A 27,624-nucleotide genomic window follows, 5' to 3' on the forward strand; every position below is an offset into this window, starting at 1 on the left:
TGAACACAGAACTGACAGGGGTGAAGATTGGAAGGTGACCCCCTTCCAGCAGCCCATGATTATACAAAAGCCAAACTCTGTGCTCTTTCCTGGTGGGTCTGATGAATCTGTGTACACAAGTAATTATCCCAAAATCTTGGACTTCAACGTGGACCCTTCAGAAGCTATGTACCTCCTGCTAATTGAAAGGAGATTGCTTTCAGTATTGCCTTTCTCCTTGTGTAGACAGTATTTGCCACCCTGTTCCTCAGAGCTAGGTACTGCTTGCCACCATCAGACTATAGTAACATATACTAGGCAAGACCAGAGACACATCAGCCCTTCTTTCATGTCTGAAATTCACAAAGTGGCTCCAAGAAAAGTTTGACCTTATTAACATTTAATAAGTGAGAATCTGGGAGTGAATTAATCTCTCACGTTCATGGAGTTACATAGTTATCGGGTACACAATGTTTTTTAACCCCAACAAGAATACTTGAATTACTATTAACAGTTAATTATGAAAGTGCATGGGTCAAAGGGCATTAGTTAGACCTTCAGAGACAGCTCCAGGGGCTTTTGAACATTCCAGGGGACCTTGATAACATCAAATACTTCTAGGGCAGAGTTTCCCAACTCTATCCTGGAGGCACCCATCAGGATTTCTGGCTATCAACACTAATCATAGAGTAGAATAGATAGATTTGCAGTCACTGCTGCAAATCTATATCATCTATACATTTATGCATTTTAAGCCGACAGTTGCTCAGGAGCTCATGTTTTGGAGCTTGGTATCTTCAAAGGATACTGGCATAATGGGGAAGTTGGATCCCAATAGAGAAATTGTAATAAAGACAGAAGTAGCCAGATTGCTAGGACTTCTGAATTTATGCAGACAATATTCAATTTTACATTCCATTTGCTAATTCTTAGGTCAAGATTACCCTGGTGGTTTCACATTGAATAGCAGTTATTAAATCATGGCTATCCCAAAATAAGCTTTCTCTTAACCTATCAAAAACCAAAATGCTATTTATTCACCATCATGAGCCTGTATCAATACCTCCAGCTCTTTTTATTGACAAATGGGATGCTAAGATAGTTGACAAGGCAAAGAGTTTGGATTTCATTATTGACTCCAAATTATTATTCACATAATGAAATCCATGGTTAAGAGCAGGTTTTTTTTATAAACAACGTCTGTTACATTCACTTGTTCTATTGCTTCAGCCTAATGACTTCCAATCAGTACTTCAAGCTCTGATTATTCCTTTGCATGACTACTGTAATGCTTTGTGTTGTGGACTTCTATACAGCACAATTAAATCACTGCAACTAGTTCAAAATGCTGCCACTAGGCTCATTGCAGGCTGTTCACATCAGGATCATATCAGCCTGGGGCTTTCAGATTTCAATTGACTTCCCGTGAAATCCAGAATTAAATGTAATTGCCCTTCTAGTACATATCACTACATTATTTTCCTTGAATTAATGCCCTTATGCAACCTTATGTCCTTCAAGATCATTACGTTCCTCACAGTCTCTCTGAGACTTGCCAATGTACTTTCTCACTTGCAGCCCCTGATCTTTGGAATAAGTCCCCTCTGACTTGAGATCCATTTTATGTAGTAAAACTTAAAAAAAACAAACAAAAAACAACAATTAAAAACTTTTCTTTTTATTGATGCTGATTCTTAGGATACTTTTATTGACTGAACTGTTTTAAGGGTCCTATTTTTATTATGTTTAGAGATGATTTTAAGATTCTTTCCTGATTAAGATTTAATTCAATTGTAATGAAAGATTATTTTATGTTTTTAATACTTTACAGCATTTATTTTGGGTTGTATGATATGGTTGTTTATTGATCGTATAAAGTATGTTATTTTGTTAGCCACTTAGGACATATGCATAAGCGGTATATACATACATAAATAAATCATAACCAAATCAAGAGCAGAGAGAAAGAAATTATTCTGAATTGGTCATTTCAACTGCAAGGCAGGCAGTGAATATAATTAAAAATTATATTTTGAATTGTCTGTCTGTGAATACCAGAAGACTAAAACATAAGATTGGAGAGTTAGAATGTATGGCACTGAATGAAAATGCAGACATAATAAGCATCTTGGAGACCTGCTGGAAGGATGATATTGGGACACTGTGATACCAGGGTACAAATTATATCGAAATGATAGGCCATGTCAAATTGGAGGGGTGACGCTATTTGTTAAGGATGGCACAGAATCAAGCAGGATAAGTGTCTTACAGGAAATAAAATACAATGCAGAATCTCTATGGATGTACATTTTCTGTGTGTTAAGGAAAAGTATAGCTGTGGGGATATACTACCATCTACCTGGCCAGGATGAAGAGGCGCAGGCAGTGAAATTCTAACAGAAATTAGAAAAGACAAAAAAGTGAAGGGCCCAAGCCTAAAATTTAAGAAAGAACTAAGTTGAGAAGGCTCAAAGAATAAATAGGCAAGATTATTATATTTCACAAAACATTAGGGAAACTTTATAATAAATATAGCTTCCAACTGAAGAACTCCAGGTCTTATCAGCAGGAGCTGCTTTCGCCTTTTCTGATTTTCCTTGGATTTGTTCGGAAAGACTGACGTTTCCAGAAGGGCTGTAAGATTCAAGCAGTCATCAGACATTAAAGATAAATCTTTCTGACCATCTTTGGTCTCTTTCGTTCCCCTTCATTGTAGAACATAAAAAAAAACCTCTTGAAATTGGGGGTATTGACTTAGCAGGAACTTTGGGAATCTCCAGCAAACAATGCTTGAATATTCCAAAAGCTAACCCAGGAAAATGTATGAAACTCAAATTTCATCTAATCAGATTCTCATGGTTCTCTGTTTTAGAATGGAGATACGGATTATTCTATATAAGACCTTCTTTCAATCCCCCTAAGATTTTCAACATGACTTATAACTACCACTTCACGTTTTGTAATATCCTCCTGCTGAGCTTCCTGCAAGTTCATTTTCCAGAGCCCAGAGTCTTATTCATAACTATAGAAATTTGGGCAGTCAGGGACTTACCAAGCCCAAAAATCACCTTCCAAATATTTTCCAGAGAGAGCTCAAAAGACCTCTCCAGATGAAAAGCCCACAAACGATTCTATTAAATACCCATGTAGATATTTGGTCCTCTCCAGCCACTGTAATATGCTTCCTTTGCTTCTCAATGTCCAGGGCACTGGAAACAGCTCCTGCAAGCTCTTCTCCCATAGCTTTCCATGCACAATGCCGATAGCCCAGTGATGCTATCGTTTGGCATTGAGGACACCAGAGCATGCGGCAATGGCTGATCTTCCATGGAGTTCCTCAGAGGCACAGGGTGCACCATTGCCCCTTCCCATTAACCCTGAGTCCAAAGGAATTCATCAATCCCACTACCAACGAGAGATTTTGGGGGCAGCAGGGTAAGTCCTGGTTCTCCCTTCTCTTTTCACCATTGTAACAAACCTACAAAAGGCAAAATAACCAAAAAGCAGCGGAAGTCTAGACCTCTGGGTACACAAAGTTCTTTCTACTGTGCCATCTTGGCCTCTTTTTAATATATTTATAAATGTTCTGGAAATGGGAGTGAAGAGTGAGATTATCAGATTTGCAGATGATGTAAATGTGTTCAGTGTAGTTAAATTATAAGCTAATTGTGAAGAATTGCAAGAGGACCTTGCAAGAATGCGAGATTGGGCATCTGAATGGCAAATGAAACCTAATGTGGACAAGTGCAAAGTGATACATATAGGGCAGAATAATCCAGAGTATAGTTTGAGATGCTGCTGGGTTCCATATTAGGCATCACCACCCAGGAAAAGGATCTTGGAGTCACTGTTGACAAGACGATGAAATTCTCAGCTCAATGTACAGCAACAGTCAAAAGCAAATAGAAATGTTATGTATTATAAGAAGAGGAATGGAAGATGGTATAATGCATCTGCAAATGCACCTTGAGTACTGTGTGCAGTTCTGATCGCCGCAGAAGTAGAAAAGGTGTAGAGAGAGGTGACCAAAATGATAGAGGTAATGGGGTGCTTATTAGAAAAGAATAAACAAGTTAGGGCTTTTCAGCCTGGAGAAGAGAGGGCTGAGAGGAGATATGATATAAATCTATAAAATCATGAGTGGTGTGGAACAGATAATAAGGAAAGGTTATTTACCCTTTCCCAGTAATATTAGGACTACAGGACACATTCCATGAAGCTAATGGGTAGAACCTTTAAAACAATTCAGAGAGAGTATTTTTTCACTCAGTGAAAAATTGAACTGCGGAATTTGTTGCCAGAGGATGTGGTGAAAGCAGCTAGCAAAGCTTGGTTTAAAAAGTTTTGACAAGTTCTGAAGGAAAAGTCCATTAACCATTATTAGCCATGTAGACTTGGGAAAGTCATGCTCACCCTGGTTACAGCAAGAAGGATTGGATCTATTCTTTGGGATCCTACTGGGTACTTCTGAAACCTGTTGGAGAGAGGATGCTGGGCTTCCTGAACCTTTAGTGTCATCCAGTATGACATTTCTTATATTCTTATTCATTGAGTTGAATTATATAACAGCATGCTTAGGCTTGCCTGGATTTTCAGAGCAGACTTGCATGAATGAATCTGTTTCTGAAAATTAGCAGGACTGTGCGGCGTAGGCGCGCACATTTGCACTAGCCAGGGAATAGGTGTAATTGTTTATGCAAACATTTACAGGCATGCTTTTGAAAATGAAAAGTCTACGTATAAATGATTTCCCTGCCACCGCTTTGCCCTAGGGACCCCTTTTTGCAGTACGTGGAAAAGTCCCTGCAAAATCGCTTTCGCGCATACTTTCATGTACAGCCCTGGGGTGATATTCAAAGAGCCTACTGAGGCATATAAAAGATTTTGAAAATTACTCCATGTATATTCTAAAAATAAGAGCAGTTAGGTGTATCTCCAGGATAGGGCTGGGCCCCTGAGATGAAAATTCATTAGAATCACAGTCATCGCTAGGGGGGATGTCAGCAGAACCTTGGATATTTCCAGGGTCGCTGGGGTGGGCTTGGCTGTGCTTTGAGTTGCAGGTCCTTGCAGAGGTTGGGATCGGCAGATCGTCCGGTGCGCAGCCGGCACAGCAGGGCGGTTTTGCAGACAGTCTCACAGACTTCTTGCACATGACCTTTGTGGAACAAATACCAGAACCTCTGGAAAAGGTCCTCCTCTTGCAGGAATCTCTGTAGGAGCTTGTCCCAGTCAGCCGGGAAGGCAGTCTCCATGCCGAAGGCCTCCCGGGCGCCGTACAGCCGCTCCCAGACTGGTGGCTTCCTGGGGTTAATGTTGGCCTTGGTCAGATTCAGGATGAAGGTCTCGTGGTCCAGCACCATGTGGGAGCTCTCTGGGTAGTTACCATCAATCTGGAAAACCCGGTATCCTGGGGAAAGAACAATTCTAATGAAGAAGGGGAAAAGCTTAGCAATGGCAGAGCATGGTGAATCAGCAAAGATTTAATATCAGCGTGGCATAGTTTTGTTTAGTTTTCTCTAAGTAAAATCGATTTTATGTAAAAATGCAAATATCTAAGCTTGTTGCACATAAGCAATAAAATGAAACAAAAAACAAATTAAAACATGCAACAAAAACAAAAAGAAATCAAGCACATAATACTTCCTGTGCACACCCTTCTTAATGGGAGTTAAGCACTAAGCCCCAGGGCGATCATCACTGAAGCTGAGATTTTGAATTCTTGGAGCATTTTGTTTCTGAACAGTCACCTTGATCAGGATCTTTTGGGATCAAACTCTGACAATATGTTAAGTGTTTAATAAACAGATCATTTTCTTATAGAGCTGAGCAGCGGCAGCATCAGGAGAAAAGGGGGAGAGATGTGGAGCTGACTAGGGGTTCGGGGAATGAAAGAGGGCACTTGCCCCCGGGTGTCAGGCCTAAGGGGGCGTCTTCAGCAGGACAAGGCTCTGCCCTAATGACTATCGGCCAGTGCCCTCTGTGTCTTGCTCCAGCTCTTCTCCGCCCAGGCAGCATGCAAGGAGCAGGATGGCACCTGGCGCAGAGTGAGCACAGGGAAAAACAAAGAAGGTCCCTTGCACCCAGAACCAGGCAGTTCCCACCCTCCTCTCCTGGTCTGAAAGAAATATGGAGTGGAGGAGTGGGTTTGAAGCTGGGGTGGATAGCAGAAAAAATAATTCATTTTTTGTCTGCATGTTTCTATTTCTAATTTATAATCATTTATTCTGTATTTGTTGAGGTTCGGTGTTCTGTATGTGTAACCAAGATGAAGGATACTGCTAGTGTAGCGATGTTTAATAATCCAGTGTGCTCTGTTTTCCCATCAGAAGAGGTACTGGTGTTTTAGGGCCAGGTGGAATATTTGCGGTGTTGCTGTTTGAGTTCTGGGAATTAGTGCTATTTTGGTATGGCAAGATTGCTCTATACGTTCTGAGTGGCTTTTTACAGGGTTTTAGTGCCTGATAATAGGGGAATTTTGTTTCACTTTTACTGAGGTGACCACATAATTTAAATGCATTCCTGAACATACCCAGATCAGTCCAGACAAGTGGGTTTTTCATCCCTACCAGCAGATGGAGGCAGAGAACAAAAGCTTTGAGGCCCTGCTACGTAACTGAGAGCGCCACCTGCAGTCCCCTCTGTATTTCTTGGTCTCCAGCAGATGGTAGAGGTGCAGCCCTGCAGTCCTGGAGATGACATTGGAGCAGCTCCCCAAGGTGTTAGTTTCCTTTGTGGGCCATCCCTCAGGTGGAGCCGGGTGAATAAGGGGGTTGGGTACCCCTGGCGGTGGTAGCCCGCAGTGCTGGAGACCTTGATAGCCAGGGACCTGCTCCCTCTTAGTCTCCGTAGTCCCCTCCTGCCAGCTGCTTCTTCAGAAAAGGGAAGTATCATTTTTGTTTGTTCTGTTTTAGTAGTTTAAAAAAAAAAAGACAGGGAACAGACAGTGCTCGTGAGCCAGGAGATTTGGTCAACGGCTCAGTAGCTGGGATGGCGGAACACTGGGAGCTGTTGGGGGCCACAGGAGGAGGAGGGCGCAATTGCCGCGGTTTGGTTTTTTTCCCCGGTGGGGAAACTTGTGCTGTACAGCTAGATTTTTGGTGTGTGTTGCTCAGCCTGCCGTGGCTCCCATACACCGCTTGCAATTGTACAGTGCAGAAGAGCTTCCCTCGTGGTGCGGCCTGCTTTGCAACGGCGTGGTGCGACCGCATGGCTTCATGGCAGTGAACCCACGTATAGCAGGCGTGCAGTGTCTGCGGGCTCTGGTCTGTGCTTTGGGAGCAGAGGGATCCTCCTCGGGGGATACAAAGGCCAGGAAGGCCTCCCACGGCTCAGGAGCTGCACAGGTAGTATGGGGGGACCTCCCTTTCAGCCAGGCCAGCGGAGGATCATTATTAGGTAGTTGTTCCTGGCTGGGATGCCAGCGATTCCCCTCCTCTCTCCCCTGCGGTGCAGGATACTGAGGATGGCCATGAGGAGGGAGAAAAGTCGGGGGACAGTCTCCTTGCGCAGGGAACCGATGATCTGGAGGAGTTTTCCCCGGAATTTGTCCTTCTGCTTCACAGAGCCTTCCTGGCTAGGAAAGGTGCAGGAGTCCAGAGATCCAGGGTGCATCATCCAGTCTCGCCCAAAAGGCCAAGGATGGCATCGGTGGATGGTTCTGTGGATTTACTAAAGCGCCCGGGGTTGCACCATGCTGGTGCGTACATCCGCCAGAAGTATGGTCTCAGTGGTGGCGGCGCGCCGGCTTCTGTGGTTATGCAATTGGTCAGTGGACATGTCATCCAAGGCCTAGCTTTGCAGTCGCCCTTTTAAGGAGAAACTGCTGTTCGGGGAGGAGCTAGATCAGCTGATAAAGTCTCTTAGGGAATCCAAAGGAAACAGGCTGCTCGAGGATAAGAAGAGCACTAAGAAGGTCTTTCCACCGTGGTCTCGGTTTCGGGATTCAAGGAGGTTTCGTTCCAGAAGATGGGCCACAACCTTGGGGTCGAATCAGTCATCAGGACGTCAGCGGCTCTTTCAGGGCTCCAGCAGTTCCTCCAGAGGCTGTTCTGGAGGGGGTAAGGCCTCACAATGAAGCCAGGCCCATCCACTGCTCGCTGGAAGCAACAGGGGGCAGGTTGTCCTGTTTTTATGAGGAGTGGACCAAGATCACCGTGGACCGGTGGGTTCTGAAGGTTATAAGAGAGGGTTATGCCTTAGAATTTTTATGCCTGGTCAGGTTGCAAAAGGGATGCAATAGAGGAGAACTCTGCAAAGGTTGTAAAGCCTAGAGGCCATCATTCCGGTTCCACAGAGTGAGCAGAGTGGAAAAGGTACTCCATTTATTTTGTGGTGCCAAAAAAGGAGGGCTCCGTCCGTCCCATTTTGGATTTGAAAAAGGTAAATGTAGCCTTGCGGGTACCAAGTTTCCAGATGGAGATGCTGCATACAGTAATAACAATGGTCCACAAAGGAGTTCCTTGAGTCCCTGGATCTGACCAAAGCCTACCTTCATGTTCCTATTTGAAATGACCATCAGAATTTTCTCCAATTCATGGTGCTGGGGCGACATTTCCGGTTTCAGACTCTTCCCTTCAGGTCGGCTACGGCTCTTGGAGCCTTCACTAAGGTGATGGTGGTGAATGCGGCAGCCTTGAGACAGGAAGGGATCCTGGTACATCCACATGTGGACGATTAGATTATTTGAGCAAAGATGGAGGAGGAGTGTGGACGATCAGTGCAACGAGTGATGAACACCCTCGGTTCTCTGCGGTGGGTGATCAATATGATGAAGTCACCTGGTTCCATCCCAGTCATTGGAGTATCTAGGTGCCCGCTTCGATACCCAGCAGGGCAGGGTGTTCCTGATGGGCAGACAGGTTGCAAGCGCAGGTGACGCGGCTCTTGAGTTTGTCAGTGCCAAAGGTCTGGGACTACTTAAAGTTACTGGGCTCCATGGCCTCGACATTGGATTTGGTTCCATAGGCCTTTGCTCACATGGTTCCTTACAAAGAGTGCTTTTGTCTAGGTGGAATCCCTTGTTGGAGGAGTATCATCTGCTGTTTCCTCTTCTAGGAGAATCCAGATCCAGTCTTTCGTGGTGGATATCGAGGAGCAACCTGGAGAAGGGAGTGGACCTGGAGGCCCTGGACCTGGGTGATAGTGACCACAGATGCCAGCCTCAAGGGCTGGGGGGCAGTGTACCTCAGTCGTTCTGCCCAGGGTCTTTGGTCAGCGGCAGAAGCATCCTGGTCAATCAATCGTCTAGCGGCGAGAGCTGTACACAGAGCCCTAGAAGCGTTCTTGCCTGTGGTCCAGGGACGGATGGTTCAAGTGTTTTCAGACAGTGCGACAACAGTGGCATACATCAATCGCCAAGGAGGGACGAAGAGTTGTGCTGTGGCTCGGGAGACTCAGCTATTGTTTGTATGGGTGGAGCGTCATCTCCAGGAGATTGCAGTCTCACACGTCACAGGAGTGGACAACGTGCAGGCGGATTTCCTCAGCAGGCAACATCTAGATCCTGGGGAGTGGGAACTGTCCCCAGAAGCCTAGAATCACATTTGTGCTAGGTGGGGTCCTCAGTTGGACCTCATGGTGATGCAGGCTAATGCAAAGACAGCAAGATTCTTCAGTCGCCGAAAGGGAGCCTGGTTCGGTTGGACTAGATGCTCTGGTGTGCCCGTGGCCAACCGGGATTCTTCTGTATGTGTTTCCTTCATGGCCACTCATCAGTCGAGTGTTGCAATGCATAGAGTCGCAGGCAGGGAAGGTGTTACTAGTGGCCTCGATGTCCATGGTTCGCAGATCTGGTGTATCTGGCAATTGACGGGCCTCTTTGGTTGGCTCATCTGCCAGGCCTTCTGTGGCAAGGACCCATATTTTCAGATCGGGAGGATCACTTTTGTCTTTCACTTGCATCTGAAGGGATATTTCAAACCAGTGATCTCCACTATGCTCCAGGCTAGGAGACCACCTATGTCTATGGCGTATGGTAGGGTTTGGAAGGTGTTTGAATCCTGGTGCCTACAACAGAGTCTGGAACTGTTGTTGGTGGGAGTCTCTCACATTTTGTCTTTTCTCCAACAGGGCTTGTCAAAGGGCCTAGCCCAGAGATGGAGAACTCCAGTCCTCGAGGGCCACAAACAGGCCAGGTTTTCAGAATAACCACAATGAATATGCATGAGATAGTTTTGCATACATTGGAGGCAGAGCATGCAGATCTATCACTTTATCCTTCATGTAGACAACAGACCAAAACCTATAGCATGCAAAATCTTTCTTGATACTATGGAAGCTATGGGGTGGGCACAATTTGTAAACATCCCCCACCCATAAAGCAGGACACATCCTTGACCTAATTTTCGTCAATCGCAATAAATGGGTATTCAATTTTTCTCACAAAATATTACCCTAGTCTGATCACCAGCTAATAAAGGCAGAAGTAACTCTCCTCACCACATAACAAATAAACACACATAATAATCAGTCTTTCACATACAGAAAAAAGAGAGAACCTGAAACACTCAAACTATTAAAAACAAAATATCTGAATTTGATCACAATAATGCCGCCTCATCTTCTGATTCCTGGGATAAAATCATCAATGAAATAGTGCATACCCTATGCCCAATCCAGAAAAAAATTCCAAAATGAAGGCAACACAACTAAACAAAAGAAGTCTTGCTAAAACGAGGAGCTAAGACACACTAAACAGACCCTGAGAAGATCTGAAAAGAACGGAGGAAATGCCATTCTATGGAATCCTGAGAAAAATACAAATCCCTCTTAACAAAATATCGTGAACAAATCAGTAAAGCAAAAAAAGAATACTACGCAAAATAGATTCATGGTGTAATATTTAATTCAAAACTACTCTTTGAAACAGTAAAAAAAAAACAACAACCTAATCAAGGACCCATCCTCCTCCATCTCAAATAACTACGACTTTACAAATAACTCATGCAATTAATATGCTAATTTGTTATTAAACAAAATCAATACACTTAAATCACAATTATTTACCTGCCCACCAACAAAATAGCTGGAAGAAAAACTTGATCAAGCGAAATGGAACTCAATTGATCCACTATCTAAATTCGAAATAAACCAAATTTTCACTAAAATGAAATCCACGATCCATCCGCTGGACCCTATCCCAGCAAGTACCCAAAAAAAGTAGATTGCGTAATAACCCTGATATTCACAACCAAAATAAACCATTCAATAGCAGAAAGATTGGTCTCTGACAGGGCAAAACAAGGTGTGTTGGGGATGTCTCGAGGCCTGAGGGTGAGAGAAGTGTTAGGGGTGCCTCCCAGTGATCCACCTCTCTCCCTGCAATCTGTCCTAAATTCAGCTGCATGACTTATCTTTCACCAAAGTTGCTACACCCATACCCAGAACCCTTTCCACTCTCTCATCTCCTCCTGCTTACACTATTACATCCTGCTCCTCACAGGTCTCCCAGTGATCCATCTCTCTCCCTGCAATCTGTCCTAAATTCAGCTGCATGACTTATCTTTCACCAAAGTCACTGCACCCATACCAGAACCCTTTCCTCTCTCTCATCTCCTCCTCTTACACTATTACACCCTGCTCCTCACAGGTCTCCCAGTGATCCATCTCTCTCCCTGCAATCTGTCCTAAATTCAGCTGCATGACTTATCTTTCACCAAAGTCACTGCACCCATACCAGAACCCTTTCCTCTCTCATCTCCTCCTGCTTACACTATTACACCCTGCTCCTCACAGGTCTCCCAGTGATCCATCTCTCTCCCTGCAATCTGTCCTAAATTCAGCTGCATGACTTATCTTTCACCAAAGTCACTGCACCCATACCAGAACCCTTTCCTCTCTCTCATCTCCTCCTCTTACACTATTACACCCTGCTCCTCACAGGTCTCCCAGTGATCCATCTCTCTCCCTGCAATCTGTCCTAAATTCAGCTGCATGACTTATCTTTCACCAAAGTCACTGCAACCCATACCAGAACCCTTTCCTCTCTCTCATCTCCTCCTCTTACACTATTACACCCTGCTCCTCACAGGTCTCCCAGTGATCCATCTCTCTCCCTGCAATCTGTCCTAAATTCAGCTGCATGACTTATCTTTCACCAAAGTCACTGCACCCATACCAGAACCCTTTCCTCTCTCTCATCTCCTCCTGCTTACACTATTACACCCTGCTCCTCACAGGTCTCCCAGTGATCCATCTCTCTCCCTGCAATCTGTCCTAAATTCAGCTGCATGACTTATCTTTCACCAAAGTCACTGCACCCATACCAGAACCCTTTCCTCTCTCTCATCTCCTCCCTCTTACACTATTACATCCTGCTCCTCACAGGTCTCCCAGTGATCCATCTCTCTCCCTGCAATCTGTCCTAAATTCAGCTGCATGACTTATCTTTCACCAAAGTCACTGCACCCATACCAGGATCCTTTCCTCTCTCTCATCTCCTCCTGCTTACACTATTACACCCTGCTCCTCACAGGTCTCCCAGTGATCCATCTCTCTCCCTGCAATCTGTCCTAAATTCAGCTGCATGACTTATCTTTCACCAAAGTCACTGCACCCATACCAGAACCCTTTCCTCTCTCTCATCTCCTCCTGCTTACACTGTTACATCCTGCTCCTCACAGGCCTCCCAGTGATCCACCTCTCTCCCTGCAATCTGTCCTAAATTCAGCTGCATGACTTATCTTTCACCAAAGTCACTGCACCCTTACCAGAACCCTTTCCTCTCTCTCATCTCCTCCTGCTTACACTATTACATCCTGCTCCTCACAGGTCTCCCAGTGATCCATCTCTCTCCCTGCAATCTGTCCTAAATTCAGCTGCATGACTTATCTTTCACCAAAGTCACTGCACCCATACCAGAACCCTTTCCTCTCTCTCATCTCCTCCTGCTTACACTATTACATCCTGCTCCTCACAGGTCTCCCAGTGATCCATCTCTCTCCCTGCAATCTGTCCTAAATTCAGCTGCACGACTTATCTTTCACCAAAGTCACTGCACCCATACCAGAACCCTTTCCTCTCTCATCTCCTCCTCTTACACTATTACACCCTGCTCCTCACAGGTCTCCCAGTGATCCATCTCTCTCCCTGCAATCTGTCCTAAATTCAGCTGCATGACTTATCTTTCACCAAAGTCACTGCACCCATACCAGAACCCTTTCCTCTCTCTCATCTCCTCCTGCTTACACTATTACACCCTGCTCCTCACAGGTCTCCCAGTGATCCATCTCTCTCCCTGCAATCTGTCCTAAATTCAGCTGCATGACTTATCTTTCACCAAAGTCACTGCACCCATACCAGAACCCTTTCCTCTCTCTCATCTCCTCCCCCTTACACTATTACATCCTGCTCCTCACAGGTCTCCCACTGATCCATCTCTCTCACTGCAATCTGTCCTAAATTCAGCTGCATGACTTATCTTTCACCAAAGTCACTGCACCCATACCAGAACCCTTTCCACTCTCTCATCTCCTCCTGCTTACACTATTACATCCTGCTCCTCACAGGTCTCCCACTGATCCATCTCTCTCACTGCAATCTGTCCTAAATTCAGCTGCATGACTTATCTTTCACCAAAGTCACTGCACCCATACCAGAACCCTTTCCTCTCTCTCATCTCCTCCTGCTTACACTATTACATCCTGCTCCTCACAGGTCTCCCAGTGATCCATCTCTCTCCCTGCAATCTGTCCTAAATTCAGCTGCGTGACTTATCTTTCACCAAAGTCACTGCACCCATACCAGAACCCTTTACTCTCTCATCTCCTACATCCTGCTCTTCACAGGTCTCCCAGTGATCCATCTCTCTCCCTGCAATCTGCCCTAAATTCAGCTGCATGACTTATCTTTCACCAAAGTCACTACACCCCATACCAGAACCCTTTCCTCTCTCTCATCTCCTCCCTCTTACACTATTACACCCTGCTCCTCACAGGTCTCCCAGTGATCCATCTCTCTCCCTGCAATCTCTCCTAAATTCAACTGCATGACTTATCTTTCACCAAAGTCACTGCACCCATACCAGAACCCTTTCCTCTCTCTCATCTCCTCCTTACACTATTACATCCTGCTCCTCACAGGTCTCCCAGTGATCCATCTCTCTCCCTGCAATCTCTCCTAAATTCAGCTGCATGACTTATCTTTCACCAAAGTCACTACACCCATACCAGAACCCTTTCCTCTCTCTCATCTCCTCCCTCTTACACTATTACATCCTGCTCCTCACAGGTCTCCCAGTGATCCATCTCTCTCCCTGCAATCTGTCCTAAATTCAGCTGCAGGACTTATCTTTCACCAAAGTCACTGCACCCACACCAGAACCCTTTCCACTCTCTCATCTCCTCCTGCTTACACTATTACATCCTGCTCCTCACAGGTCTCCCAGTGATCCATCTCTCTCCCTGCAATCTGTCCTAAATTCAGCTGCATGACTTATCTTTCCCCAAAGTCACTGCACCCATACCAGAACCCTTTCCACTCTCTCATCTCCTCCTCTTACACTATTACACCCTGCTCCTCACAGGACTCCCAGTGATCCATCTCTCTCCCCTACAATCTGTCCTAAATTCAGCTGCACGACTTATCTTTCACCAAAGTCACTGCACCCATACCAGAACCCTTTCCTCTCTCTCATCTCCCCCTCTTACACTATTACATCCTGCTCCTCACAGGTCTCCCAGTGATCCATCTCTCTCCCTGCAATCTGTCCTAAATTCAGCTGCATGACTTATCTTTCACCAAAGTCACTGCACCCATACCAGAACCCTTTCCTCTCTCTCATCTCCTCCTCTTACACTATTACATCCTGCTCCTCACAGGTCTCCCAGTGATCCATCTCTCTCCCCTGCAATCTGTCCTAAATTCATCTGCACGACTTATCTTTCACCAAAGTCACTGCACCCATACCAGAACTCTTTCCTCTCTCTCATCTCCTCCCTCTTACACTATTACATCCTGCTCCTCACAGGTCTCCCAGTGATCCATCTCTCTCCCTGCAATCTGTCCTAAATTCAGCTGCATGACTTATCTTTCACCAAAGTCACTGCACCCATACCAGAACCCTTTCCTCTCTCTCATCTCCTCCTCTTACACTATTACACCCTGCTCCTCACAGGTCTCCCAGTGATCCATCTCTCTCCCTGCAATCTGTCCTAAATTCAGCTGCACGACTTATCTTTCACCAAAGTCACTGCACCCATACCAGAACCCTTTCCTCTCTCTCATCTCCTCCCTCTTACACTATTACACCCTGCTCCTCACAGGTCTCCCAGTGATCCATCTCTCTCCCTGCAATCTGTCCTAAATTCAGCTGCATGACTTATCTTTCACCAAAGTCACTGCACCCATACCAGAACCCTTTCCTCTCTCTCATCTCCTCCTCTTACACTATTACACCCTGCTCCTCACAGGTCTCCCAGTGATCCATCTCTCTCCCTGCAATCTGTCCTAAATTCAGCTGCATGACTTATCTTTCACCAAAGTCACTGCACCCATACCAGAACCCTTTCCTCTCTCTCATCTCCTCCTGCTTACACTATTACACCCTGCTCCTCACAGGTCTCCCAGTGATCCATCTCTCTCCCTGCAATCTGTCCTAAATTCAGCTGCATGACTTATCTTTCACCAAAGTCACTGCACCCTTACCAGAACCCTTTCCTCTCTCTCATCTCCTCCTGCTTACACTATTACACCCTGCTCCTCACAGGTCTCCCAGTGATCCATCTCTCTCCCTGCAATCTGTCCTAAATTCAGCTGCACGACTTATCTTTCACCAAAGTCACTGCACCCATACCAGAACCCTTTCCTCTCTCTCATCTCCTCCTCTTACACTATTACATCCTGCTCCTCACAGGTCTCCCAGTGATCCATCTCTCTCCCTGCAATCTGTCCTAAATTCAGCTGCATGACTTATCTTTCACCAAAGTCACTGCACCCATACCAGGACCCTTTCCTCTCTCTCATCTCCTCCTCTTACACTATTACATCCTGCTCCTCACAGGTCTCCCAGTGATCCATCTCTTTCCCTGCAATCTGTCCTAAATTCAGCTGCACGACTTATCTTTCACCAAAGTCACTGCACCCATACCAGAACCCTTTCCTCTCTCTCATCTCCTCCTGCTTACACTATTAAATCCTGCTCCTCACAGGTCTCCCAGTGATCCATCTCTCTCACTGCAATCTGTCCTAAATTCAGCTGCACGACTTATCTTTCACCAAAGTCACTGCACCCATACCAGAACCCTTTCCTCTCTCTCATCTCCTCCTGCTTACACTATTACATCCTGCTCCTCACAGGTCTCCCAGTGATCCATCTCTCTCACTGCAATCTGTCCTAAATTCAGCTGCACGACTTATCTTTCACCAAAGTCACTGCACCCATACCAGAACCCTTTCCTCTCTCTCATCTCCTCCTGCTTACACTATTAAATCCTGCTCCTCACAGGTCTCCCAGTGATCCATCTCTCTCCCTACAATCTGTCCTAAATTCAGCTGCATGACTTATCTTTCACCAAAGTCACTGCACCCATACCAGAACCCTTTCCTCTCTCTCATCTCCTCCCCCTTACACTATTACATCCTGCTCCTCACAGGTCTCCCACTGATCCATCTCTCTCCCTGCAATCTGTCCTAAATTCAGCTGCATGAGTTATCTTTCCCCAAAGTCACTGCACCCATACCAGAACCCTTTCCTCTCTCTCATCTCCTCCTGCTTACACTATTTCATCCTGCTCCTCACAGGTCTCCCAGTGATCCATCTCTCTCCCTGCAATCTGTCCTAAATTCAGCTGCACGACTTATCTTTCACCAAAGTCACTGCACCCATACCAGAACCCTTTCCTCTCTCTCATCTCCTCCTGCTTACACTAATACATCCTGCTCCTCACAGGTCTCCCAGTGATCTATCTCTCTCCCTACAATGTGTCCTAAATTCATCTGCACGACTTATCTTTCACCAAAGTCACTACAGCCATACCAGAACCCTTTCCACTCTCTAATCTCCTCCTGCTTACACTATTACACCCTGCTCCTCACAGGTCTCCCAGTGATCCATCTCTCTCCCTGCAATCTGTCCTAAATTCAGCTGCATGACTTATCTTTCCCCAAAGTCACTGCACACATACCAGAACCCTTTCCACTCTCTCATCTCCTCCTCTTACACTATTACATCCTGCTCCTCACAGGTCTCCCAGTGATCTATCTCTCTCCCTGCAATCTGTCCTAAATTCAGCTGCATGACTTATCTTTCACCAAAGTCACTGCACCCATACCAGAACCCTTTCCACTCTCTCATCTCCTCCTGCTTACACTATTACACCCTGCTCCTCACAGGTCTCCCAGTGATCCATCTCTCTCCCTGCAATCTGTCCTAAATTCAGCTGCATGACTTATCTTTCACCAATGTCACTGCACCCATACCAGAACCCTTTCCTCTCTCTCATCTCCCCCTCTTACACTATTACACCCTGCTCCTCACAGGTCTCCCAGTGATCCATCTCTCTCACTGCAATCTGTCCTAAATTCAGCTGCACGACTAATCTTTCACCAAAGTCACTGCACCCATACCAGAACCCTTTCCACTCTCTCATCTCCTCCCTCTTACACTATTACATCCTGCTCCTCACAGGTCTCCCAGTGATCCATCTCTCTCCCTGCAATCTGTCCTAAATTCACCTGTGTGACTTATCTTTACCAAAGTCACTGCACCCATACCAGAACCCTTTCCTCTCTCTCATCTCCTCCCCCTTACACTATTACACCCTGCTCCTCACAGGTCTCCCAGTGATCCATCTCTCTCCCTGCAATCTGTCCTAAATTCAGCTGCACGACTTATCTTTCACCAAAGTCACTGCACCCATACCAGAACCCTTTCATCTCTCTCATCTCCTCCTCTTACACTATTACATCCTGCTCCTCACAGGTCTCCCAGTGATCCATCTCTCTCCCTGCAATCTGTCCTAAATTCAGCTGCACGACTTATCTTTCACCAGTCACTACACCCATACCAGAACCCTTTCCTCTCTCTCATCTCCTCCCTCTTACACTATTACACCCTGCTCCTCACAGGTCTCCCAGTGATCCATCTCTCTCCCTGCAATCTGTCCTAAATTCAGCTGTGTGACTTATCTTTCACCAAAGTCACTGCACCCATACCAGAACCCTTTCCACTCTCTCATCTCCCCCTCTTACACTATTACACCCTGCTCCTCACAGGTCTCCCAGTGATCCATCTCTCTCCCTGCAATCTGTCCTAAATTCAGCTGCACGACTTATCTTTCACCAAAGTCACTACACCCATACCAGAACCCTTTCCTCTCTCTTATCTCCTCCTGCTTACACTATTACATCCTGCTCCTCACAGGTCTCCCAGTGATCCATCTCTCTCCCCTACAATCTGTCCTAAATTCACCTGTGTGACTTATCTTTTACCAAAGTCACTGCACCCATACCAGAACCCTTTCCTCTCTCTCATCTCCTCCTGCTTACACTATTACATCCTGCTCCTCACAGGTCTCCCAGTGATCCATCTCTCTCCCTGCAATCTGTCCTAAATTCAGCTGCACGACTTATCTTTCACCAAAGTCACTGCACCCATACCAGAACCCTTTCCTCTCTCTCATCTCCCCCTCTTACACTATTACACCCTGCTCCTCACAGGTCTCCCAGTGATCCATCTCTCTCACTGCAATCTGTCCTAAATTCAGCTGCAGGACTTATCTTTCACCAAAGTGACTGCACCCATACCAGAACCCTTTCCACTCTCTCATCTCCTCCTGCTTACACTATTACACCCTGCTCCTCACAGGTCTCCCAGTGATCCATCTCTCTCCCTGCAATCTGTCCTAAATTCAGCTGCAGGACTTATCTTTCACCAAAGTGACTGCACCCATACCAGAACCCTTTCCACTCTCTCATCTCCTCCTGCTTACACTATTACACCCTGCTCCTCACAGGTCTCCCAGTGATCCATCTCTCTCCCTGCAATCTGTCCTAAATTCAGCTGCATGACTTATCTTTCACCAAAGTCACTGCACCCATACCAGAACCCTTTCCTCTCTCTCATCTCCTCCTCTTACACTATTACACCCTGCTCCTCACAGGTCTCCCAGTGATCCATCTCTCTCCCTGCAATCTGTCCTAAATTCAGCTGCATGACTTATCTTTCACCAAAGTCACTGCACCCATACCAGAACCCTTTCCTCTCTCTCATCTCCTCCTCTTACACTATTACATCCTGCTCCTCACAGGTCTCCCAGTGATCCATCTCTCTCCCTGCAATCTGTCCTAAATTCAGCTGCATGACTTATCTTTCACCAAAGTCACTGCACCCATACCAGAACCCTTTCCTCTCTCTCATCTCCTCCTGCTTACACTATTACACCCTGCTCCTCACAGGTCTCCCAGTGATCCATCTCTCTCCCTGCAATCTGTCCTAAATTCAGCTGCACGACTTATCTTTCACCAAAGTCACTGCACCCATACCAGAACCCTTTCCACTCTCTCATCTCCTCCCGCTTACACTATTACATCCTGCTCCTCACAGGACTCCCAGTGATCCATCTCTCTCCCCTGCAATCTGTCCTAAATTCAGCTGCACGACTTATCTTTCACCAAAGTCACTACAGCCATACCAGAACGCTTTCCTCTCTCATCTCCTCCTCTTACACTATTACATCCTGCTCCTCACAGGTCTCCCAGTGATCCATCTCTCTCCCTGCAATCTGTCCTAAATTCAGCTGCATGACTTATCTTTCACCAAAATCACTACACCCATACCAGAACCCTTTCCTCTCTCTCATCTCCTCCTCTTACACTATTAAATCCTGCTCCTCACAGGTCTCCCAGTGATCCATCTCTCTCCCCTACAATCTGTCCTAAATTCAGCTGCACGACTTATCTTTCAACAAAGTTGCTGCACTCACATAACCCCTCTTCTGAAGTCACAGCATTGGCTCCCTATCCGCTCCTGCATATAGTTCAAGCTCCTCTTTCTCACCTAACAATACTCTCACTCTGCAGCTCCTCACTTCCTCTCCTCACTTATGTCTCTCTAACTCCTCCTCTGTGCACACTGCTCATCAGATACGTCACTCCTATCTGTCCCCTTCTCCTCTATTGCCAATTCCAGACTCCGTCTGGCTGCACCCTGTGCTAGGAATAGTCTTCCTGAGCTGATGTGTCCTGCTCCCTTTCTTCTATATTTCAATCCCCTCTAAAGCCCCACCTTTTTGAAATAGCTTTTAAATCTTATGCCTGATTGTCTGCTTTTAGTCTTGTAACTTTCTTTTCTTTTAATCAAGTCTCTTGTTCTGAATATTTCTCTTATCATATTGTAAGCTCTATTGAGCAGGGACTGTCTTTTTTTGTAGGATTGTACAGTGCTGTGTATGTTGTGTAGCACCATAGAAATGTTCAGAAGTAGTATAGGGGCTGCCACAGCTTGGGAGATAAAGGGGAGAGCCAAAGTAGGGACTCCTCCTGAGCAGAGGGTTGGGGAGGGTGTGTGTGCGGGAGTGGGGGGTGATGCAGGGACAGAGCAGAGTAGGGAGAGTAGAGGGGGTGATGCTCAACAAGCGATGGAGGATGAAAAGGATGGAGATGCTGGGTAAGGGGGGGGAGAGATGGAGGGCTATTGCCACCAGAGGGGCAGCTGTGCCATTCCTGCCAAAGAAGAAAGTGCTGTGCTGGAAAAGCCACTGCTACCTCAAGAGGGGGGGTCTGATTCCAAATATCGGACTGGGTACAGAATAAACTGGTCCCAGCACTGCTGAGAGCTGGTGCTGTGGCAGCATCAGAAATGAGGGGAGACGGGGAGCTGAGCACAGGCAGCATCGGGAGGGAGGAGGGGAGATGGGGAGCTGAGCATCGGGAGGGAGGAGGGGAGATGGGGAGCTGAGCATCGGGAGGGAGGAGGGGAGATGGGGAGCTGAGCAGAGGCAGCATCAGGAGGGAGGAGGGGAGATGGGGAGCTGAGCATTGGGAGGGGGGAGGGAGGAGGGGAGATGGGGAGATGGGGAGCTGAGCATCGGGCGGGAGGAGGGGAGATGGGGAGCTGAGCAGAGGCAGCATCAGGAGGGAGGAGGGGAGATGGGGAGCTGAGCATCGGGAGGGAGGAGGGGAGATGGGGAGCTGAGCATCGGGCGGGAGGAGGGGAGATGGGGAGCTGAGCAGAGGCAGCATCGGGAGGAAGGAGGGGAGATGGGGAGCTGAGCAGAGGCAGCATCGGGAGGGAGGATGGGAGATGGGGAGCTGAGCAGAGGCAGCATCAGGAGGGAGGAGGGGAGATGGGGAGCTGAGCATCGGGAGGGAGGAGGGGAGATGGGGAGCTGAGCAGAGGCAGCATCGGGAGGGAGGATGGGAGATGGGGAGCTGAGCAGAGGCAGCATCGGGAGGGAGGAGGGGAGATGGGGAGATGGGGAGCTGAGCAGAGGCAGCATCGGGAGGGAGGAGGGGAGATGGGGAGCTGAGCATCGGGAGGGAGGATGGGAGATGGGGAGCTGCAGCATCGGGAGAGAGGAAGGGAGCTGAGCAGAGGCAGCATCGGGAGAGAGGATGGGAGATGGGGAGCTGAGCAGAGGCAGCATCGGGAGGGAGGATGGGAGATGGGGAGCTGAGCAGAGGCAGCATCGGGAGAGAGGAAGGGAGCTGAGCAGAGGCAGCATCGGGAGAGAGGATGGGAGATGGGGAGCTGAGCAGAGGCAGCATTGGGAGGGAGGATGGGAGATGGGGAGCTGAGCAGAGGCAGCATCGGGAGGGAGGATGGGAGATGGGGAGCTGAGCAGAGGCAGCATCGGGAGGGAGGATGGGAGATGGGGAGCTGAGCAGAGGCAGCATCGGGAGGGAGGAGGGGAGATGGGGAGCTGAGCAGAGGCAGCATCGGGAGGGAGGAGGGGAGATGGGGAGCTGAGCAGAGGCAGCATCGGGAGAGAGGATGGGAGATGGGGAGCTGAGCAGAGGCAGCATCGGGAGGCATTCCAGTGGGAACACTGAGAGGAGAGGATCACCTTGCTTGTGGCTGAAAGGAATCAGTAAGTTTTTGCTTGGGACATTGTCTTTCTTAAAAGTATTGGGGCAAAGTTAACTATTTGGGAATATTATTTAGTGTGTTTGTGCTTTTAATAGTCAGTAAGACTGAATAAACAAGTTAGACTGTTTGTATTTTTAAATAGTCAATAAGGCAGCTAGTAAGCAGTAGTTAGTGTGTTTTATTTTTAAAAGTCTGTAAGGCAGCTAGTAAGCAAAACGGAGTACTTGTATTTAAAAAAAAAAAAAAATGTAGCCAGAAGCTAGAAATAAGCTAGGAGCAGTGTACACCTAAGTAAAAAGTTGAATAGTTCAGCTCAGTTACTCACCTTGGAAAGGTGTTGAGGTAGTGTGATTTGGTTTGATTAGGTATCAACATTTGTTAATCAAGGGAGCAGTGAGTCACTCTGGCTGACTAACTGAAGTTAGACTGCATCTCAGAGACATGGTGGAAAGAGGATAACCAATGGGACAGTGCTATACCAGGGTACAAATTATATCGCAATGACAGAGAGGAGCAGTCGGGAGGAGGTGTGGCGCTTTATGTCCGGGATGGCATAGAGTCCAACAGGATAAACATCCTGCATGAGACTAAATACAAAATTGAATCTTTATGGGTAGAAATCCCTTGTGTGTCGGGGAAGACTATAGTGATAGGGGTATACTACCATCCACCTGGTCAAGATGGTGAGACGGACAGTGAAATGCTAAGAGAAATTAGGGAAGCTAACCAAATTGGTAGTGCAGTAATAATGGGAGACTTCAATTACCCCAATATAGACTGGGTAAATGTATCATTGGGTCACGCTAGAGAGATAACGTTCCTGGATGGAATAAATGGTAGCTTCATGGAGCAATTGGTTCAGGAACCGACGAGAAAGGGAGCAATTTTAGATCTAATTCTCAGTGGAGCACAGGATTTGGTGAGAGAGGTAACGGTGGTGGGGCCGGTTGGCAATAGTGATCATAATATGATAACATTTGAATTAACGACTGGAAGGGGGGCAGTAAGCAAATCCATGGCTCTCATGCTAAACTTTCATGAGAAAAGTAAAAAATGTCCAAGAGGCGTGGTCATTGTTAAAAAATACCATTCTAGAAGCACAGTCCAGATGTATTCCACACATTAAGAAAGGTGGAAAGAAGGCAAAACAATTACCGGCATGGTTAAAAGCTCCAGCATCGGGAGGGAGGATGGGAGATGGGGAGCTCCAGCATCGGGAGAGAGGATGGGAGATGGGGAGCTTCAGCATCGGGAGGGAGGAGGGGAGACGGGGAGCTCCGGCGTCGGGAGGGAGGAGGGGAGACGGGGAGCTCCGGCGTCGGGAGGGAGGAGGGGAGACGGGGAGCTCTGGCATGGGGAGAGAGGATGGGAGACGGGGAGCTCCGGCATCGGGAGGGAGGAGGGGAGACAGGGAGCTCCGGCATGGGGAGAGAGGATGGGAGACGGGGAGCTCCGGCATGGGGAGAGAGGATGGGGGACGGGGAGCTGCAGCATCGGGAAGGAGGAGGGGAGATGGGGAGATGAGCAGCGGCAGTAATGGGAGAGACGATTCAGGCAAAAAGAAGAGAGGAGAGATTAAGAAGTGGGCTGCCCATGGAGGGATGCATGTAATGGTTACAGCCTGGGATTGGGTCCTTATTTACCTTAAAGTCACTGCAAACGTGCTCCTCGCTCTGGTTTTATCTGCATTACAGTTTTGTAATGAGCTGCTGTAAAAATATTGAACAAAGTCCCACAGTGAAGGTCATGCAGGGAAAATCTCGCAAGGTCAGAGTCACTCCAGGGCCTATAGCTGTACAAACCAATTTTAAGTGCTTATTTTAACATTTTGGACTCTAAAAGCTAGGAAACCTGCTTACTTGCCAGAGAAACTGAGCTGGTTTCAACCCAGAAGACAGCGTAGCGCTAGCGAGGAGTCATGGTGATGAGTGGTGGTATCTGGAGGGAGGGATGGAGAGAGCAGGCAGGAAAGGTGGAGCTGGGCCCCAGTGGCACTGGTCGGGTTATACAGAAGGTGAAACTGGAGCTGGAAGTGGGAGGGATGCAATGCAGGTAGGAGACCGAGCTGAGCGGTGAGGGAAAGAAGGTGGATGGGAGGAGGGTGTCTGAACAGTGGTGACACTGGGAGGGGTGCAGCGAGGAAGGGAGAAGCGCTGGTGGAGGGAGGAAAGGAAAGAGTGCAGGTGCGAGCTGGGTCTGAGTGACAGTGGCATTAGGAGGGGAAGGAGGGACAGGGGGAGTGTAGGTGGGAGAAAACTGAGCAGCAGCAGTTTCTCGGTAGCACAAGTTCTGGATGTGACTGGGACCTGGGACCCGAGATGATCCAGCGATTCTGAAGATGAGACCTGGCTCAGCGTCCGGGCGCCCCCTGGGGTCCCCTGCTTCCACCCGTACCTCACTGTTGCTAGAAATGGGGAATGGTTACAGGGAGTCAGAGGGGACGAGATGGCAGCGGGGGCAGAGGGGCTGGGCAGAACCTGCAGGAGATCAGCTCACCGGGGTTCAGGTGGATGTAAGTGGTCACACTTGGGGAGAGGAAGGCCACGGACACGGGGCGGGTTAGGGTCTCTTCATCATAAAACATCTCAAACTCGTCCACGTGAGTGTGACCAAAGAACTGGGCAGAGACGGTGCTCTCATACCTGCAGGGAGCAAAGAAGAGCAGAGACGCGAAATCAGCAATGAGACCCCTAACAGACAGAAAGCAGGGAGCTGTCCCCCAGCTACACTCCCCCATCCTCCATATCCCACCATCAGATATATCACCCCTCCCCATCCTCCATATCCCACCATCAGATATATCACCCCTCCCCATCCTCCATATCCCACCATCAGATATATCACCCCCTCCCCATCCTCCATATCCCACCATCAGATATATCACCCCTCCCCATCCTCCATATCCCACCATCAGATATATCACCCCCTCCCCATCCTCCATATCCCACCATCAGATATATCACCCCTCCCCATCCTCCATATCCCACATCAGATATATCACCCCCTCCCCATCCTCCATATCCCACCATCAGATATATCACCCCCTCCCCATCCTCCATATCCCACCATCAGATATATCACCCCCTCCCCATCCTCCATATCCCACCATCAGATATATCACCCCCTCCCCATCCTCCATATCCCACCATCAGATATATCACCCCTCCCCATCCTCCATATCCCACCATCAGATATATCACCCCTCCCCATCCTCCATATCCCACCATCAGATATATCACCCCTCCCCATCCTCCATATCCCACCATCAGATATATCACCCCCTCCCCATCCTCCATATCCCACCATCAGATATATCACCCCCTCCCCATCCTCCATATCCCACCATCAGATATATCACCCCTCCCCATCCTCCATACCCTCTACATCAGATATCGCACCTAGGTGGAGGCGTAGCCTGGTGGTTGGAGCAGTGGGCTATGAACCAGGGAAACCAGGGTTCAAATCTTACTGGCGCTCTTTCTGACCTTGGGCAAATCGCCTTACTCTCCATTGCCTCAGATACAAACGCAGACTGTGAGCCCTCTGGGGACAAGAAAATACCTACAGTACCTGAATGTAATCTGCTTTGAAGTGACAAAAACTAGAATATAAATAAATAATCACCTAAGGGCTTACGAGACATTAAGGGTCAGCTAAAAACCTCGACCAAAGATATTGGTGCAATATTCACTGACTACTATCAACAGCTTTATACAGCTGACCTGTGCAGCCACCCGGACATACAAACCTATCTTTCCAAACTGAAGCTTCCTATGGTACATGAGTCAGATTTACAACTCCTAAATGCTCCGATGGGTAAACTTGAACTGGAAATGGCAATTAAATCTACAGCTCTAGGTAAATCCCCTGGTCCCGACGGCCTTACGAATGAGATTTACAAGATTCTTTCCGATCAAGTCAGTCCCTCTATACAGCAGGTATATGGCACATTGGCATCAGCTGACTTCCAGACATGGCAAGCGAATAGAGCTACAACTATAGTCCTCCCTAAATCGGGGCGAAACCCTGAATCTCCGGGCTCCTACAGGCCCATTTCTCTTATTAACTGCGATTTGAAGTTAATGGCCAAGATCATGGCAGACTGCCTGGCTTCTTTTATGTACAAACTTATCTTTCTCTCTCAGGTGGGATTTGTCCGGGGGCGGCAAGCAGTGACCAATGTCCAACGCTTCTTGGCCTCCATAGCTTTTTTGAAAAAAGATAAATTAAACTTTCTTCTTGTAAGCTTCGCCGAAAAGGCATTTGACAGGGTGAACTGGACTATTCTTTTTGAAACCCTCCATCACTATGGTTTCCAAGGCCTCTTTGTATCTTTTCTCAATACAATTTATTCAAAACCACAGGCCAATATTTGGATAAATGGCGATTATCGGTGGTAGGGGCGAGAACTTAAGAGGTCTTACCCCGATGGGTCCCGGCGCCGGCTGCGCGGCCCTGTCTCCCAGCTCCTACGGATGAAGAGGACAAGCTTTGGGTCCTGAGGCGCGAGTCAACTATATCTTTTTTGAGATGCGGCGACCAGAATTGTACACAGTATTCAAGGTGCAGTCTCACCATGGAGCGATACAGAGGCATTATGACATTTTCCGTTTTATTCACCATTCCCTTCCTAATAATTCCCAACATTCTGTTTGCTTTCTTGACTGCCGCAGCACACTGAGCCGACAATTTCAATGTGTTATCCACTATGATGCCTAGATCTTTTTCTTGGGTTGTAGCACCTAATATGGAACCTAACATCGTGTAACTACAGCAAGGGTTATTTTTCCCTATATGCAACACCTTGCACTTGTCCACATTAAATTTCATCTGCCATTTGGATGCCCAATCTTTCTGTTTTGCTGGATAATTAATTGGCTCATTGGCTTAGTGAATATTGGACTTTATTTTTTGAAAAAATAAACAACCAATTGCATTTACTTGTTCACAGCACTCAAGATTTTAAGAACTTGAAATAATTATGTCTTCTGCATATTTGATCAGCTCACTCATTTCTCCCCTTTCCATATTTATAAATGATCTGGAAAGGAATAAGACGAGTGAGGTTATCAAATTTGCGGATGATACAAAATTATTCAGAGTAGTTAAATCTCAAGCAGATTGTGATACATTATAGGAGGACCTTGCAAGACGAAGATTGGGCATCCAAATGGCAGATGAAATTTAATGTGGACAAGTGCAAGGTGATGCATATAGGGAAAAATAACCCTTGTTCTAGTTACACGATGTTAGGTTCCATCTTAGGCGTTACCACCTGTCCCTGGAGCTGCTCTTGACGTGGGATGTCAGAAATCTGAACAGTTTCTAAAGCAGGAGTACATTTGTGTGAGAGAGGGGAGGATTTTGACCAAGAGCCCTCTTGGGAAGGGGGAGAATAGAAGAGAAACGAGACAATTTGTATGAAGTTGGGCCCCTGTGAAGATTTGTGATCGCGTTCAATCTCCAAGCTCAAACCTCTTCTCTGTGCACTGCCAATGTCCTCTCATTCAGGTGATATTTCAATGCTCCCCGCTCACATGTGGTTCTCCTTTCACACACACTGGCCTGGAGCCTCCCGATGGTCTCACTCCATGAGGTCCTCCATCAGTGACCGGCCC

The 27,624-nt window shown here is 47.2% G+C and overlaps 1 protein-coding gene across 2 annotated transcripts in view; it reads right to left on the minus strand.

Annotated features, from left to right (window-relative positions):
- Window positions 1-358: 358 nt before the first annotated feature.
- Window positions 359-27,624, minus strand: part of SMPD1 (sphingomyelin phosphodiesterase 1) — a 75,349-nt gene continuing 48,083 nt past the window's right edge. Inside the window, exons 5-7 of one of the 2 annotated variants that reach the window (XM_029601914.1) lie at window positions 24,503-24,648; window positions 23,650-23,715; window positions 5,253-5,389 (exon numbers count right to left, since the gene is read on the minus strand). In XM_029601914.1, the coding sequence (XP_029457774.1) occupies window positions 23,657-23,715; window positions 24,503-24,648 (205 nt within the window). In that variant the 3' untranslated portion in view covers window positions 5,253-5,389; window positions 23,650-23,656. Of the gene's footprint in view, window positions 5,390-23,649; window positions 23,716-24,502; window positions 24,649-27,624 lie in introns of both variants that reach the window. The other variant, XM_029601913.1, reaches the window with a different exon arrangement.

This window comes from Rhinatrema bivittatum, chromosome 5 (assembly GCF_901001135.1).
Source record: "Rhinatrema bivittatum chromosome 5, aRhiBiv1.1, whole genome shotgun sequence".
NCBI classification, from domain to species: domain Eukaryota; kingdom Metazoa; phylum Chordata; class Amphibia; order Gymnophiona; family Rhinatrematidae; genus Rhinatrema; species Rhinatrema bivittatum.